This window comes from Condylura cristata, unplaced genomic scaffold (genome assembly GCF_000260355.1).
Source record: "Condylura cristata isolate star-nosed mole 26May11 unplaced genomic scaffold, ConCri1.0 scaffold00017, whole genome shotgun sequence".
NCBI lineage: Eukaryota > Metazoa > Chordata > Mammalia > Eulipotyphla > Talpidae > Condylura > Condylura cristata.
The window spans coordinates 453,337-470,890 of record NW_004567118.1 but is presented as its reverse complement, the minus strand read 5'-3'; the positions used below and the strand labels follow the sequence as shown (position 1 = coordinate 470,890).

General features: G+C 61.6%; 1 protein-coding gene across 15 annotated transcripts in view; it reads left to right on the top strand.

Annotated features, from left to right (window-relative positions):
• Positions 1–17,554, top strand: part of MAPT (microtubule-associated protein tau) — an 84,485-nt gene that overhangs the window by 49,869 nt on the left and 17,062 nt on the right. For 2 of the 15 annotated variants that reach the window (XM_012726181.1, XM_012726178.1), the window contains exons 4-10: positions 103–210; positions 3,213–3,278; positions 6,038–7,051; positions 9,422–9,477; positions 14,039–14,171; positions 15,120–15,173; positions 17,247–17,512. In XM_012726181.1, coding sequence (XP_012581635.1) covers positions 103–210; positions 3,213–3,278; positions 6,038–7,051; positions 9,422–9,477; positions 14,039–14,171; positions 15,120–15,173; positions 17,247–17,512 — 1,697 coding nt within the window. The remainder of the gene's footprint in view (positions 1–102; positions 211–3,212; positions 3,279–6,037; positions 7,052–9,421; positions 9,478–14,038; positions 14,172–15,119; positions 15,174–17,246; positions 17,513–17,554) is intronic. The other 13 variants (XM_012726183.1, XM_012726180.1, XM_004684056.2 and 10 more) reach the window with 9 other exon arrangements.

The following is a 17,554-nucleotide window of genomic DNA, read 5'->3' as shown; positions in this document are numbered from 1 at the left end:
TTTTTTGCATGTGGCTGAGTCCCCTCTTGCCTCCCCCTCCCCGCATTGCTCCCCACCAGAAGCAAAGGTGAGGGGCTCGGCACGGCTCATCCGCCCCCTTAGGTGATTCTCGGTGGTTTCCAGACGTGACAGCACCCTTAGTGGATGAGGGAGCCCCCGGTGAGCAGGCGGCCACTCAGCCCCACACGGAGATCCCAGAAGGAACCACAGGTGAGGTGGCCCCGGGGGCCGGGCGTGAATGGCCCGCAGTACGGCTGACCCGCGGGGCGGGTGGGCACAAGGGGCGTGCTTGTCTCCCGCCGAGGCAGGGAGGTGGTGGATGGGCCCCTGGGAGTCTTGGGCTGCCCCGAGCTCCGTGCCTTGATGCCCTCTGTTCTGGGCTGTCTGCCACCTCCCGGAGGGAGAAGACCTTCTGGAGTCCTCCCGGCTCCCCTCCTGCCCCGGTCAGAACCCTCCGTAGGGCGCCTTGAGCAGGCTGGTGGCGTCTCCTGCCCCTTTCACTCCTGAAGTCAGTGCTGCTCCTGCTCTGCCCAGAGACGGGGTCCCCTCTCTAGGGGCCCCGCCAGCGAGCACTGGAGTATGCAGCAGGGTCCAGATCACTGACCCAGAGCTTTGGAGGGCCTCACCTGGACAGTCCCTGAGGTCAGCAGTGTAATCTAGCATCTATTTCTAGAACTGTCTCCAAACACCCTGCGTAGATCACGGGACCCTCACGGGAGGGCTCACAAGGATGATGGGGAGTGGCTTGGACTGGGTACTGGCCTGGGGCTGCCAGGGCCACTTGTGAGCTGCCCAGCCCTGGGCCCTCAGGAAACAGCCAGTGCCACCCAGAGTCCTTGCTGTCCGTCCTTCATGTAATGACGTGGGCTGACGTAGAGACTCCAGACGTTGCCATGTGACTGGGGGGATGCAAGGAAAGCAGAAGTCTGGAAGGCCGAGACTGGGCAGATGTCCCCAGGGCGGAGGAGGGGGGGTGTTTCTTTCCTTCCTAAAGATGGGTTCCAGCCAGCCTGCAGCTCTTCCTCTGGCTCTTATGTAACAATGCAGGACAGAAGCCAAGGGGCACCGACTTCTCCATTGCAGTTTCTGCTTGGTCTCCTGAAGTGGGTGGGGGGTAACTCTCCAAGCCTGGCAGGCCTCGTCCTTGAGCAAGGTCACTGAAGGCCATGGAATGACTCAGGGTGAGATCACGGCTTTGACTTTATCTCCCGCTGCCCCTTTGTGCTTTATCCAGTGGGGGAAGGCAGGGCTGGGACAGTCGGCTTGATGTCTCCTCGGTAACCACAAGCAGCCACGGTCACAGAGCAGCCTGCGAATGCTAATGAGAATGCCAGGTCCTCAGAGCTTGGGTTGGGGTGCAGCTCTGCCCCGTGGGGCTGGGGCTGGGCCTGGGGAGGGAGAGGCAGGGAAGCTCTCGCCAAGCTGGCAGTGCTGTGAGCTGGTGTCACGGTCTCTGCAGGTGTGTAAGATGACTTTGTCTGGGGGCCATTTTTGAACTCTTCCAGACACCCCCATCCTAAACGGCCCTTCAGGGGCCCCTTTCCTCAGCCCTTTGGGGGCTGAGAATCTGCCTCCAGCCTCACCTCTGCCGAAGTAAAGCGTGTTCCCTCCTGGAAACGGTCCGAGATCCCGCATGCTGGCCTGAGCCCAAGTCGCCTCCGTGGGAAAAGCACAGGTGTTCTTGCTCACACCAGCTGTGGGTACACAGCCCAACCGCGGACCAGTGCCTCTGCTGCAGGGCCGCGCGGGCATGGCCCGTCCACCCTCCCTCCCCTCCACACACACCTTGCCCAGGGGGTGTTCTGAGGGCAGGTGGCCAGCTCAGCCCCTGTGGTGTGACTGGTTTGCTGTGTCCTGAGGCTCCAGCGACACAGCCTAAGTGAGGCCCCGCTGGGGTGCATGGCCGCCCCACTGGCAGACCCCCGTCTCGCTCCTGTGGGCAGGGCCCTGGTGCCTCCGGCCCTGTCTCCAGGACCACACTGCATCCCTCTGAGCCTTTCCTCCATGATCCCGTCAGGAGCTCACCTCACATCTGTGCTCAAGGCTGCCCCTCGGGACGCATGGCCAATGTCACGTGACGTGGGCCTGTCCCCAAGACCTCATGGGAGCACAGTGTTGGCTACAGGGACCCAGATGGGACCGTGCCCGGGACCTGGCATACGGGGCACTTTCCGTCCCCGCCGCTGAGGCCTCCGCTGTCCTGGGGCAGCCACCAGGCCAGGCACTCACGAGGCCACATGCAGTGTCTGCACCCCAGGGGGCCTCCCTTTCTCTCCTGTGGCCTCAGCAGCAGCCTGGGCGACTTACGGTGGCCGCTTGGAATTCTGGTTTTTGATGAAGACACTGAGTCATCTCAGGACTAGGAGAACATGACCCAGCGGCCGCCGGGGGCAGCCTGGCCAGAGCTGCCCTCCCTGGACTCCGGTATCCATTGCCCTGTCACACGCCCTGAGTTTACAAGGTGCAGAATGTGGCGTTTTCAGGCTCCCTGATTTCATACTACTGATGTGGCAGGAGCCCCGGCTTCCTGTGTGTGAGCTGCAGCTCCTAAGCAAGGCTCGGGAAAGCCACTCCCTGGCGGTGGGGCCCCGCCGGTGAGGCTGTGCCTGTTCTGAGCAAGTGTGAGAAGAGATCAGCCCGGTTGTTTGGGGACAGTGATGGGGGCACTGCCAGCATCCTAACTGCTAGATTCTGACGCTCACCCTCACCAGGCTCCTGTGTGGCAACCCCATCATCCCCTTGGGGTTCGCCCTGAGGAAATGGAGGCTCTGAGAGGTTAAGTAGATGGTGGCACCTGGTGTGACCCCCCAACCTGACTCCACAACCCACACCCCACTGCCCCCTGCACCTCAGAGGCCCTAGTTGCCCGGGGCTGGGGTGCAGGCCTGGCTGGTGGAGGGGGGCAGCTTCCGAGCAGCCAACTGCTTCTCTGGCCTCACCCATGCTGTGTGTCTTTGTTGAAGGGGGACCTGGGCCCCTACGGACAAGGCCCTTCCTCTGCACCGCGGTCGCCTGTGAAGTGTGTGTCGTTGTGGGGTTCGCTTGTGAACTGCGTTCCTCGACGCCCCCGGGGTGATGCTTGCAGAGAGCCAGAGGCACGTGCCGTCCGCCCTCATGGCCAGAAAGTTGCCAGCAGGTGCAGGGAGCTCTGTTGCCAGCCAACAATAACTGTCTTTGCTTTTATCTTCTTCATTTCCTGGCACGTAACCCAGCTGAAGAAGCGGGCATTGGCGATACCCCCAACCTGGAAGACCAAGCCGCTGGACATGTGACCCAAGGTCAGTGGACTGGAGCTGCTACCACACCCTGGAGTCGGGCAGAGGGAGGTGGACACACCTGGATGGTCTCGAGGCTGAAAAGAGAGCTTGGCCTGGACCCTGATCCATGGTCCAGAGGTTTCGGCTGCTGGTTCTTACCAAAGACGGGCCATTCACATATGGAACGAGCGTTCCCCTAACACTTCCTGAATCACGCCTCAGGTGTTGGTGTGCCGAAAGGAGCTGGCGTGTCCAGCCTAGGGAGACAAGGCCAAATGCCCAAACCTCGGGCTCTAGGGCCTCCAGCCCACCCCCAAGCCCACAGCACCGTCAGGCTCTGTCTTTTTCACTTTCTTCTGTGCAACCTTCACACTGATCTTTTTCTCACATCATAACTTGTGTCCAAGAAAAACTATTTTCTGTGATCCTTTATCATGAATGTTTTAAGAACCTAAGTTGTTAAAGTCCCAGAGATTGCTTGTGTCAGGAAGCGGGGCTCCCTGGACCCCAAGAAGCAGTTGGTTTTCTGTCACTTGCTGCATAATAGAACTTGAGAGGCCACCAGATAGTGTGGAAGCTTCTAGCTTGCGAGGGGTTGGGGAAACACGTAGCTTCCTCCAGAAAGCGGTAGGGGTGTTCAGCCCCACCCTGGGGCCACTTGGCTGATCTCGAGGCTCTGGGCCCAAGACATTGTTCCCTTGAGGGTATTTTGAGGGCCAGTGCCACATTTCCCCCTGCAAGACTGTCTGGGCTAATACTTCTCATCTCCCAGGTACAGGCTGGGTTTTCATTCTTAAACCTCTAAAGAGCATCAAGGTATATTAGGAAGGTGATGGATGCCAGCGGGGCCTCGGCCTGTGTGTTAAATAGGTGGAAACCTGGCTCTTGTTTCTCTGAGGTCCTGATTCTCAGTTTAGGTAAAATGAGTGCTCTTATTTATTTATTTTTAAAGATTTATTTATTTATGCATACAGAACTGGGGTATAGGCCTGAGGTACAGGGGCGGTGAGAGGAGCAGAGACAGAGTGGGGAGCAGAACAGGCAGATGGACGAAGTACACTGCTGAGGGGAGCAGCGGGCGGGTCAGGAGAGGTCTGCCACGCCATGTGGTCACCTCCGGGGCAGGCGGGGATCAAACATCAAACTCGTGCTGAAGAATCTGTGGCCAGCTTAGTAGTACTGACTTTAACCCGTTGTGCCACCAGGGAGGGCCTATATATATATATATATTTTAAATCTGTTATAATCTCTGAGAATGATAGATTCTTTCCATAAAAGGAAGTGAAGACAAGCGTTTTTCTACAAATGTTTACTAACGCACCTTCCACGCAACCTTACTGTTACGTTAACTGTTTAACCTTCTTCAGCCACACCCTAGAATCACGGAACTCTAACGGTGCTCACCAGCTAACAGTGGCAGTGGGAACTCGGCGCAAGCCGGTGGCTCCAGAGGTCTTCCTGCCCTGCCTGGGACTGCGGTCCAAGCCCCAGTGAGACCCTGAAATCCAGACACCTGGTGGCCCCAACACACACTGGTCCAAGGCCCGCAGTCTCTGATACTAAAACCACCCGGCTTCAGAAGAGCCATATAAACACAAGCATAGTGAGTCCATCTCTCCCTCGCTCTTCCCTGTGGCTGCCTGCGCTCGTAAAGCACAGAGGGGCCACGCTGGAAGTGGGGTGTGGCATGTGTACCCCAGAGGCAGACTATCTTCCGTGAGCGTCCGGGCCTCCCCGGGGCAGAACACAGTCTGTCTGGACCCCTGAGACTATCACACTGCATTTGCTGAGATACTGGTTTCCTTGGGCCTCCCAGCACCCCCACCCACCAACCATTGCTACGTTAAATATTTACTGAACACTCCAGAAAAAGAATTGCATCATGTAAGATTCTCCATTCACACACACACACACACACACACACACACACGCACGCACACACACTCTGTCACACATTCGATCATACATTGACTTCTCAAGGTGCTTTTACCACCCGAGCTCGGGACCCCTGTTTCTTCTGTAATGGGAGTCTTTTAGCATCGTGTAGTCTGTCAGTGTGGTAACATCCCCGTCAAGGACTGTCTGGGACGGCTGGAGGAAGGCTTTGCCTGGAAGGTGCGAGAGCAGCACGTCCTGGTGTAACAGGGGCCCCCAGGGCTGCGACATCTTTGCAGTGGGGCCACCTCAGCAGAGGCCACCTCCGTGCCCAGATCCGTGTGAGTCGGGTTCTGCTGGAGGGTCTCGGGGTTCTCAGTGAAGACTCGAGCCCCAGAATGGTCCATGCAATGGGTGGTCCCCACCTCTCAGCACAGGCCGCAGGCAGGGTGGGCGCGCGAGCACCTGCTGGTTTCCTTGAACAAAAAGGGCCGCAGGGAGTGTGGGAGAGGAGTGGGGGCCCCTGCTGCAGCCAGCAGGGCCACTCCGGAAGCCAGAGGCCGTCCGTGCCGGCGGAGAAGCTTCTGTGGCCGAGTGGACACAGCGGCTGGCCCTGAGCGCGCAGAGGAGCCTCACCGGCACAGGGCGGGGCCTTGGGGGTGCAGTCCCAGACCCCCTTTCACAGAAGGGGAAGCTGAGGCCCAGGGAGAAGAGGCGTCACGCAGGGCCACCCAGCGAGGGGTGGCAGCTTGACGCGGTGGCGAGGACGACAGCACGGAGGTGGGCTCTGTGCTCGGTGGGCCTGTGGGGCCCTTTGCTGTCCTTTCCCTGTTTCAAGAGTGTGTCCCCGCCTTAAGATTGACGCCCCCCGCTAACCTTTTGCCACCACTGCCTCTCCAAACCAGCGGAGCTGCGTGTCCCAGGCCCACAGAGGGAGGCACCTGGGAGGACCCTGGCCAGTGACGCCAGCCCTCAGGGCCAGCCTGGACGTGGTGAAGCACCTGGGGGTTCCCTGCTGCCCCGGGGGGAGAAAGGGCTGGAAGCCCCCGTTCTGGTGACCAGCTGCCAACCGCCCCCTCCAATGAGAGAGCCTCAGGAGTCCCCCCAGGAATGGGTACCAAAAAGAGGGGGTGAGGCCCAGGAGGGGCTGACCTCTCCCATGCCCCCCTCCCCCGGATATCTCCAAATGGACTCCGAGGACAGCAAGAGTGTCCAGGGGACCTTCCTCCAGGGGCTGGGGCTCCATGGAGGGGAGACCGTAGATCTGAGGACCCTGGGTCCTACCCACCAGCACGCGTCCGACCTGCCTGGGGTGCCCATCCTGCCCGAAGGCTCCAGAGAGGCCTCCCACCGACCTCGGGGGGCAGAACCTGAGGACGCAGAGGGAAGCCGCCGCAGCGCCGAGCTGCCCGAAGGCCAGAGTCTGCGAGGCCTGCACGAGGGTGGGCTGCCCCTACAGGGGGACCAGGACAAAGAGAGGTTGGGAGATGAGGAGGTCGACCAAGACCGAGACATCGATGAGTCCTCACCCCAGGACTCCCCTCCCTCCCAAGTCTCCCCAAGTCTTCAGAGCTCCCCAAACCAAGATGGGATGTCCCCCCAGACATTTCCCAGGGAGGCCACCCTAGTCCCAGAGCCGGAAGAGCCGGGAGCAGGGCCCACAGACGAAGAGCAGGAAGCACCCCCCAAGTTCAAGTTCCACGTGGAAATCAAAGCGAACACACAGAGGGACCTGAAGGGACACGCAGAGGTGGATTTGGAAGGGGCTGCCCTGCCGGGGGGCCCTGGAGAGGAACAGGAGCCCCAGGGCCTGCCTGTGGGAGAGGACACAAAAAAGCCTGAGTTTCCGAAATCGCCTGAAAAGCAGCCTGCAGCTGGTCTGCCAGGAAAGCCCGCCAGCCGCGTCCCGCAACTCAAAGGTCTGTGACGCTCCTTCCCGGCGGCCCCGTGTGCCACCCAGGCCGCGGAGCGCGGCCTCTCCTTGGCTCCTGCTGCTTCGAGGGGCCCGGGACAGCCCGACACGACCCCTGGACTCTGCCGCTCACGCCCCCGCCCCGCCTGCCCAAGGCTGGTAGCACCTGCCCCCTCGCTTGCCGCCGGCCTTCCCGCATGTCACAACACCCCACCCGGTGCTTCCTGCCCTGTTCATCCCTCAACCTCTCGTTTATCCACAACAGCCTTCAGCCGCGGGAGGTGGGTGTGCCGCCCCGCAGAGAGGAGAGCTGCTCCATATGGGGGGGCTTGCTGTGCCCCTAAATGCTTGTCTAGCACCCCCCACGCCCTCCCACTGGGGCACACCTAGTCCCACTTGTCCCTCTGGGACTCAGAGTGGTAGAGTAACCTGCTCGGGGTCACATAGGAGAGATGAGCCAGGTTCAGGGCCCAGGTAGCCCTGTCCCTCCCTCCACACTGCAGTCCTGCCAGGAGAGTCTGCAGAGTGCCCTCTGCTCTTGTTTGGGGACAGGCAGAGGTGGTGTCAAGAGCCCACGCAGGGTCTCTGCCACACAGGCCCAAGCCCAGCGCCTGCCCGGTGGAGGCGAGAGTGCGCAGAAGCAAAGTCTTCCTGCCCTAAGCGCCTCCCCCACCCTCAGAGCCCAGATGTCCCCAGGCAGGGACTGCCGGGTGTCCACCTGGGCCCCCCGGAGCTCTGGGGAGCAGGACCACAGTGAGTCTCTGTGTCCTGTCGGGGAGAGGGCAGTCTACACACAGAGGAGCACACAGGGGCATATTCTTATATTTAGGGCACTCAGCATTTTTTAATTACTTATGGGGTGCAGAAATTGATGCTATTTAAGCTGAGCGTTGCAAACATGAGTTCAATTTTTATTAGATTCTATTTGCCAAGAAAACTTGGATATACCCTGCCGTCCTGTTTTTAAAGATCCTAAATTCCAGGTGAGGGACAGGACATCAGTGTTTCTTGAGATGTGATACCTGATGTGTTGAATCAGTAGGTATTGAATTTGAATGTTGGTATATTCAAATACTGAGTCTGAATACTTTATCGAATCCAGGCCCCCACTGGATGTCCACAGGTATGTCCAGGGAGTTCCATGGTCCAGTAAGTTAGGATTTTAGGAAAAAACAGCTCAAAGTACGTTCATCGGGGTTTGCTGCTGCGGGAACTATCAGGGCCTTACTCGTCCAATGTGACCCTCTAAGGTCAGTGTGGACTTCCCAAATGTTCTTGCTGCCCCTCAGCGTCTCCCCGAAGAAGGCTGGCTCAGTCACACCCTGACTTGGGAAACGCTGATCTCGCAGATGCTTTGTGGTGACACAGGCGATGGGGATTGACTTGGGCCAGGACTGAGCCAGGTACGCGTGGCCCCTCCCTCGGCTTACGGTCTGGTGGCCCTGGACAGCTGTGTTTTAGCCACCTCCACAGGTGATTCCATCACACAGTAAAGTCTGGAACCTCTGGGCTAGGTGATCAGTGGTAGTCACCCAAGATGCCGTGTGTCCGGCAGCCATGAGAAGCCCCCATCATCGGGAGCAGGAGAGTACAACACTGAAACGGAGACGAAGGTCTGCAATCCGCTCTCAGCCATTAGTGTCAACAGGACAGGAAGAGTTAGAGACGCTGGCAGGTAGACCAGCTGCCCGGACCTGTTTCACCAAAGGGGTGTGGCCCCTAGACAGAACCTGTCAGTGGTCTGTTCCTCAAGAATGCAGATGTCAGCAGAGAGATGTTTGGTGGTAACTAGTCTGCGGGAGAACGGCAGAGTAGTCCCCTGGGGGAGGCCTGTAGGAGACATGAGAAGAGAAGACCCCAGACTGGGTCCGAGGGGAGGGTCCCGGAGGGGGACGGGGCGACAGAACAGCTGGGCTGTGACCAGAGCCCTGTTAGGGAGGAACAGGCTCCGACAGACAGCTCGCTCCCCTGCTCTGGCCTCGGTGTGTGGCCCTGGGGCGGGCCAGTGCCCACCCCCTTCTTGAAGTAGGGTTGGCCCCAGCGGGGGAGGCCCCCGGGGAGGGAGGGTGCCTGTGGCAGTGGGACCTACATCACCTCTCCTGACCGCCCTAGGTCACTGGGTGCCGGGACAGTCTCTGCTGTGGCCCCCTGCATGTCCCCGCCCCCAACCCTTGCCTCTCTCTCCGGGTCCTCCCAGCAATGACCCAGCGTGCTGTCTTGATACTAACAATGTGACCCCACGTAGATTCAAGGGGAGAGAGCCGCCGAGGCCAGCTGAAGTGTTGTGCGCGGACCCAGGAGGGAGCAGTGTCACGGCGGCGGGCTCTGTGGGCTGTGAATTGGGGGTAACACGTGTTCTCGTTTTGTGTCTTACCAGCTCGCATGGTCAGCAAAGGCAAAGACGGGACTGTCAACGATGACAGAAAGAACAAGGTAAGCGTCCAGCACACGCAGCTGCCTGCCGGCCGAGTCTGTGGGACAGCCAGCACGTGTGTTGCGGAGCGGGGCCGGGTGCCCAGAACCGCTGTCTCTCGAGTGTGTGTGCGTTACGCAGACTAAAAATCCAGCGTTTATCGGTCTTGAGGCTAATGCCAGGGAGGGGGAGTGCACAGACAGTGAATGCATGTTCCCAATCGCAGCATTGTGATTAGCGCTTAAATGAGCCGGCCATGATCGTGAAAGGTATGTTTGAGTTTTTTGCAATCACGCTTGAATGTTGCACATCTTACACTTCCCACTGCAGATCTGGGCCCAGCAAACACACACACAAGAGATATAGAAAACGCCACTTACTTAGTGGGCAGAGAGTGCTGACCGTTGAAATGCTCTCCCACACAAGGTCAAGGATTCGGGAAAAGTGCTAGAGGCCGGTGGTGAAGGAACCCTGAACTAGGCTGGCCAGGCAGGGGTGGGGAAGGGGTCTCCAGGAGCAAGAAGGCAGAGCAAAGCCCAGCAGCAGAGGGGTGACTGTGTCCTGAGAGCTGCAGTGGGGGCGGGGGTGGGGGGCCTGACTGCCGTGAACCCTGAGTGGTGGAGGTGGCAGGGGAGGAGAAAAAGTGGGGGAACCTGCTCACCCCCTGCAAGCTAAAGGCATGAATGTGGCTGTGGTACAGGAGACACTGTGACGGAGGGGCACTGAGGGGCCCCAAACTATCGAGGGGTGCTCCCTCTCAAAGGGGTTTAGCCATCTGCCATGCTAAGGCCAAGGAAGCATACTCTTAGTGTGAAAGACTTCGGGAAGAATCGGCGTCCGTAGAGAGATGAAGGGCTGCTGTCCCTAGTAACAGTCCCCAACAAAGCCCAGACAGCAGGCAGGGTGGAGCTGATGCAGCTCTGGGGGGGTCCTGGGAGTCCAAGGAGCCTCTGGAACTGCAGGAGAGGGCTTAAGCAGGCCCCAGAGAGCGGGGGAAAAGGGAGAGGCGCAGAGTTCAAAATGCACCAAGTAACTCTCCGTGGACTCTGCCAAGGCCCAGGAGCCACCGCCTGGGTCTCCCACCCACAGGTCTCTCCTGAGCACCTGGTCTCCCCTCCAGGTCTCCTTCCAGCAGGCCCAGGTCCTCGTGGGGCCGCAGAGCAAGCACGTGGGCCCTGGAGCCTCCCCCGAGCCTTCCCCGTGGTGCGGCCCGCTCCGCTCGGCTCTGTTCCAGATCCCAGGGCCACGGTGGGCGCAGCCCTGTGGGCCTCAGCCCCCCAGGGACCCAGACCCCCAGGGGCCCAGACCCCAGGGACCCAGCCCTCCAGGGACCCAGGCCTTCAGCCCCCCAGGGCCTCAGCCCCCCAGGGGCCCAGCCCCCCGGGGCCTTAGCCCCCCAGGGACCCAGCCCCCCAGGGACCCAACCCCCCAGGGGCCCAGACCCCAGGGACCCAGCCCCCCAGGGACCCAGGCCTTCAGCCCCCCAGGGCCTCAGCCCCCCAGGGGCCTAGCCCCCCAGGGACCCAGCCCCCCAGGGCCTCAGCCCCCCAGGGACCCAGCCCCTGAGGCTCTGCATGTACATGGTGGCAGAGGAAGGGAGCCGGTCAGGGCTCCCAGTCTGCTGGGCGCCTCCCTCTCGGGGAGACTCCACTGGAGCGCTGCCCTTTTCCGGTCTGGCCAAACAGCGTTTGACCAGTGCTGATGTCCCTCTTCAAAAACCAACCCAAGGAGCAGGAGAGGAAGCAGCTCTCCCTCCCGGGGAGCCACGCCTGGCCCTTGGGGTGCGTCCTTCCCCCCCACCCCACCCCCATGCAGGCACGCGTCATCACTTTGCATCCTGGACCCTGCCTCTTGACCGCACAGCCTGAAACATCAGGTCTGAAACCCTGGAGCCCTGAAGGGCCCCAGATGCAGAATGGGGCTCTCGGAGTTGGCACCCGGCATGCTGGCCGCTCCCCAAAGTGCCTGCCCTTTGAGAGGCTGGTATTACCTTCCCAAGATGCTGGGGAGGGAGCCAAAGACCGGCTGGGGCCTGGAGGATGGTCTGCAGTCTCGATGCCCACCTAGGGACCCCGACTGGCCCGAGCATACGTTCGTCCAGTCACACACAGGCACAGCCGCTGCTCTGGGTCGCTCTCAGCCTCGCAGGGAAGGGGCAGCGCCCTCAGGAACCTCGCCGGGCAGGGGGCGCTGCCCTGGGGAGGCGGCTCTCCTCCCTGGCCACGGCCCCAGGCCCCTCAGCCTGCACCCCCCCTCGGACCCTGGCCCGTGCCTTGGACCGTCCCGGCTGCCCCTGGCCAGACAGAGGGCCTTGGCCTCTTCAGTGGGAAACCCAAGGGAGAAGGCAAACTCCCCATGAAGTCTGAAGAAGCCCCCAACCAGGGCCCTCTTCGGGAGCCGCCCCCCACAGCGCCCTGGCGTGCTCTCAGTTCATTCCTGCGGGCCTGGGCTCCCCAGCCCACCTCTCCGCCTGGGCCTTGCTTTCTGGCCAGAGAGCCCCAGAGGCAGCCAGGACACACCATTCAGCGCCCACCAGGCGGAATCAAGGGGCAGCTCCCTCCAGGCATCACCCAGCTCCCTAGACCCCCCCGCCCTGCCCTTAGGGGGTGCCTTGGCCAGATTAGGAATCAAGTCACCTGACAGTGCGAAGATTTGCTCCATCAGAAAGCGCACGTGTTGGGGTACCCAAGTGGGGTCAGGATCTGTTCACAGGATGTGGGGCAGGTGCGAGTCTGGGTCCAGCCGCGTGACGCTGTTGGGTGGTGGGAAGAAGACCCAGGGTGAGCGGCCGCCGCAGCACCCCACTTGGAATTGAGCAGAAAGTGGGGGTGTTGGGGGGGAACATCCTAGCATTGAATCCTTGAGTGGTCTCCACTGAGTTCACGGTGGGAAACACCTGGAAACCTGGGGTCCCCAGAGTAACACAGGAAGAGCCGGCCTCGGGCCGAGCAAGGCCCAGTGCAGAACTTCTACCCCTTTGTCACAGGCTCTTGGCAAAGCGGTGCCCTGGGCTAACTTGGTGACGCGCCTTGCGCGCTGTGATCCCGTGGAGGTGTTTCGCTGACCACCCGTCACAAGCACATCAGGGCCCGGGGTCACCTCTGTCCTTAGCTACGAAGCTGGTCCAGGGTCCACTTGGGAGATCACTGTCTTACATCACCTGCGTGGTTACTCTTGGTCACTGCTCCCCGTGCGCTGACTTTTATTTTGATTTTATTTATGTTTATGTTTAAGACATCCTCACCTTCCTCTGCTGAAACCCTGAGCAATAGGCCTGCCTTAGCCCCAGACGCCCCTCTCCTGGTAGCGCAGACCCTTTGGTCAAACCCTCCAGCCCTGCGGCGTGCCCAGAGCCACGCTCCTCCCCTAAACACGCGTCTTCTGCCACACCCGCGCCGGCAGAATTGGAGCAGAGCAGATGAAGCTCAAGGCAAGGAACCACCTTGGAAAAGGAGTCGGGCTGCTGGCGTGGCTGGCGGATGTGTGCTTTTCCTGCCTCCAGGCCTTCAGGTCAGCTCTGAGCTGGAAGCACGTGAAGATCCCGGTTAAGTGGGGAGATGGGGTGCACTGCCATCCTTCTCTGCGCCCCGCTCTCCTGTTCCTCCTAGACCAGTTCCTGAGGTGCCCGCTGGGACCCTGGTTTGAGAACCAGCCCTCTCATGGGGGCCTTTGTCCAGTCCAACTTTGGTAACAGGGAGCGCCTCGGGGCGCCCCCATTCTGGCTGGATGGCATCACTCTGCCGCAGTGAATTCACGCCCTGCCCCGCCACCTCGTGGGCCTCGGTGAATGCCAGTGTCTCTCGAGCCTGTGTGAGGTCAAGGTCACTTGCGGGGCAGCCGACCCCATGGCAGCCTTGCTGAGCTCGTGCTCCCGCCCTGTGGCCTGTTGGCCTGTGCTGGCGTTGACCCCTCCAGGGTCTCCCTGCACCTCAGGAATCACTGAAACCTAAGGTGGTTTGGGAGAAAACAAAAGGACCGCTTGGTCAGGCTCGACAAGCAGCACCAACAGACCTGAAGGGGCCCCCCAGGTGGTGCAGGGGTTACGTCAGCGCTATCGAGCTGTCACAGCCACGGCAGCACGAGTTCGATCCCCGGCCAGGGAGTGACCCGCAGGGCGCAGCAGACCTCTCCTGACTCCCGCTGCTCCCTCAGCAGTGTGTTTCAGTGGATCCGTCTGTTCTGCCCCCCACTCTTTCTGGTGACAGCCCCCATCTCTGGCCTGCACCCCAGTTCTTGTGTGCATAGGTAAATAAAAATAAATCTTTATAAAAGAGGCCGAAGGTCTGTTAGGGTCACCCGTCCGCGAGACCCTAAGAAGCGCTGGAGATGGGTGTCTGCAGCTGGTGGCCACAAAGGTCATGGATGACTTTGCATAGCCACTGGCAACAGGCTCACAGGTCCCCCCCACAGCGGATCTGGGGGGCTGGGGGGCTGTGCCCAGCCACCCTGGTGCTTGTGGAAGACGCTGGTGGTGTCTGGGCGCCCCCTAGCTCAGCCGCCGTGCAAGCTGGCGGTCGCGCTGTGGCAGGAACCTTTCCCAGCCATAAAAATAAAAACCACTCTGGGTGCTTCCATTTTCAGGGGTCGGATAATAAAACCGGATCAAAGATCGCCACCCCCCGGGGAGCGGCACCTCCCGGCCAGAAAGGCGCAGCCAACGCCACCAGGATTCCAGCCAAAACCACCCCCAGCCCCAAGACCCCGCCGGGCACAGGTGAGAGCTCCAGCTCCCAGCCGGACGGCCCGCGGCGCTGACCGCTGCCCGCCCGGGCGGCTGGTGGGCGTCGTGGTGCACAAGCCACCCTCGTGTGCGTTTCCCGTGTAACCATCTTGAGGAAAATGCAGCTACATGTGGAATAAGGAGCAGGCAAGAAGCTTCTCGGGGTGTCTCTGACCCCAAGTCCAGGACCCCTGGGGGAGGTTCTCAGTCCTCAGACCAGCCGCCTGGCGCTGCCTCCCTGGCCGGTCACTATCACAGGAGCTCAAGGCCACACGGGTGAAAGCCCGAGGCTTAGCAGAACAGGTGACCTAGTGCCGTCCCCGGTTACAAGTCCGGACACCAGCCCTCGGCCGCGTGGTCTTGCTTCCATAGTGCTGAAGAGTCATCCTGGTCTGTGGGACGCAGCCAGGCCCAGCTCCCCATCCCACTGCCTGGACACTGCCTGGCCACTGCCCCTTCTACCTGCCCGGCCTCCAGGTTATTCCACACTACTGGGCGCGTGGCTGGGTGGCTCTGTGGTGCTGGGGGGCTGGCGTCTGCTGCCTGTGGCCTGAGGTGACGGCTCAGAGAGGCCCTAGCTGTGGCTCTAGTAAGGACAGCTTTCTAAAGCTGGGGGGCTGGCAGTGACCCCTCCTGTGTGACCACATGCTTGCTGTGAGCAGAATCAGGACTGGCATCGATATAGGGCCCTTGATGTCACGCCGAGTGCTGGGCACCCCCCACCCGCCCCACGCCCAAGGAGGGCTGGCAACAACCTGTTCTCCTGCCCTTACCCGCCCGGGAGAGACCTCTCAACCTCCACCCCAAAAGGCCTACGAACAGGGTCCTGGGGCCTGCACCCACACGCCCCTGCCAGCGGCCGGCCCAGCTGGGCTGAGGAGCTCGTCAAGGGCCCGTGTGAGCTTGGTCCTAACGAGGCTTCTGTGGGTTTTTCTTGTTAAGCTACCAAGCAGGTGCAGAGGAAGCCACCCCCTGTGGGGGCCAAGTCGGAGAGAGGTAATTCCGAGCCCGCCGGGCCGGGCGCCTCTGCCTGCTGGCTGACGTGTGTGCGGCTGGAGCCGGCTGGCCAGTCCTGCCCGCCCCGCGTGGCCTGAGTTCAGATGTGTCCGCAGGCTGGACCTTGCTAACCCCGCGTGTTCTCACTAACCTCGGTGGCTCTTGGCTGGGGGAGCATGAGCCTGTCCTCCGTGGGGCTGGAGTTGGGCTGTTCTGGGCCGAGCATGTGTGTGAAATTCCCGCCGGCCCTGATGACATGAGTCCTCACACCCGTGGGCTGTCTGCTCGCCTGTTCTCCAGCTGAGGGCACGAGCCCAGGCTGGCTAGGTGACCTGCCTGGAGGGGCCCTGCCAGGAGGTGGCGCAGAGAGGGGCAGCCCCAGCTCCCCCCCCACCCCCCGCACACCCTCAGCCTTGCCCACGGGGCTGGCCAGGGCAGCGTTGCTGAGCCTGGAGGCGGAGACCCAGCTGCTGTGTCCTTATGGGGAAAGGAAAAAAGGCCACAGTTCTCCTGTTGCCACTGTAGGGTGCACAGGAATCACGCTGTGCCCCTCTGTCCCTGCGGGCGGGCAAATCATCCAGCAGGCATCGGACAGGTGATAGGAGGAAGAAGTCGAAAGGGAGATTAATAACCATGCGTAGCCTGCCATGGCGAGGAGCCCGGGGCAGCAAAGGGAAGGCCAGGGCGGGCACAGCGAGCACAGGGCTGCAGCTGGAAGCTCCGCTTCTCAGGAGGAGACAGGTCTTCCAGCGCGTGACAGGGGCACCCTGGGCAGCACCCCGGGCAGTGACGGGTGCCCCAAGAGAGGGCCGCTCCACCACCTGCAGCGGCCTTGCAGGAAATTAACCTTTTACTTGAGGGGGGCATGTTTCTGCTCCCCTGCGCCAGAGCTGAGCCCCCTCAGGGACACCCCAGACACCGAAATTCAACCCGTAGAGCAGACTGCTTGTCCCTGGCTCATTCTCCCCTGGCCAGAGCAGGGCTTCTTTGCTGCTCTGCCCTTTGAACAAGGCGGGGCGTGGGGGGGTCCTGTCAGTACAGACCGTTCCTGGCGGGGCCTGGTGGCCCGAGGCTTGGGAGCCCACCACAGAGCTCAGCTGCCTCGGGGCTACGGCTGAGCTCAGGTCACCTGGCCTGGCGTCCAGCCGGCCGCTCTCGGATCCGAGTCTGCTCAAGAGTCCCCAGGGAGCTCGGGCAGCCAGTCTGGTGCCCCCACCGCCCAGAGACTCTGATCGGTCCCTTCTGGCTGGGCCCCCCACCTGCATCTGCCCCCCACGCCCCATACTCGGGGCCCAGCACGCTCTAGCAGGTAGATAGAGCAGCGAACTACTAAAGCGTGGCGAAGGCAGACAAGGGCAGGAGTTGGGGGGCGGTGCCCACAAAAGGGAGGGGCTGCGTCTGCCGGGCGCCAGAGGCCCCTGCAGCCTTGGAGGGGGCACTGGCTTGTGCTGGGCGAAGGGTGTTCTTGGGGAGGGCCTGGCGGCATGGAGGCAGCACGGCTTGTTTATAGGGGTGGGAGGGGCAGGGGAGTCTGGGGTCGGGGGCTGGGGCTCCTGGAAGGGGCCTTGAACTTGCCTCAGACTTTGAAGGGCCCCGCCAGTCCGGCCCAGGTGACAGCTGTGTCCTGACATTGCATCGCCCTTTTAGGGGACGATGGAGTTTGACACTCACCCTGGAGTTTTACAAAACCAGTCGGCACACACCCCCCTTGGCCTCACTGCGGGCTTAGTAGTTACTTCTGTTTCCGAGTTGAGGCCCTGAACTCAGAGAGGGTAAGTGACTTCTCCGAGACCACACAGCCACTGGGAGCCTGTCTCTTGACCCCCGGCCTAAGGCAGAGTTGGGCCCCGGGGAAGAGGTCCTGGCTGGCCCTGGGTGACCCCGCTGTTGAGGGGCGTCTCCTCCCCTGGAGGCTGGAGGAGGAGAGTTTCACTAGGGACCACCTCAAGGGCTGCTGGTTTAGCTGAACTTCCATCTGGCACCCACCTGCCTGACGCCTCTGAGTCTGGGTGTGGGCCCTCAGGACAGCAGCCCCCCACCGCCCAGCCCTGCTCACCCCTGCTTCCTCCCCAGGTGAGTCTGGGAAGTCGGGGGATCGCAGCGGCTACAGCAGCCCCGGGTCTCCGGGCACCCCCGGCAGCCGCTCCCGCACCCCGTCCCTGCCGACCCCGCCCACCCGGGAGCCCAAGAAGGTGGCGGTGGTCCGCACGCCCCCCAAGTCGCCGTCTTCGGCCAAGAGCCGCCTGCAGACCGCGCCCGTGCCCATGCCGGACCTGAAGAACGTCAGGTCCAAGATCGGCTCCACTGAAAACCTGAAGCACCAGCCCGGCGGCGGCAAGGTGAGGTGGGCGAAGGCCGGCGGCCAGCGGCGTGCGGGCGGC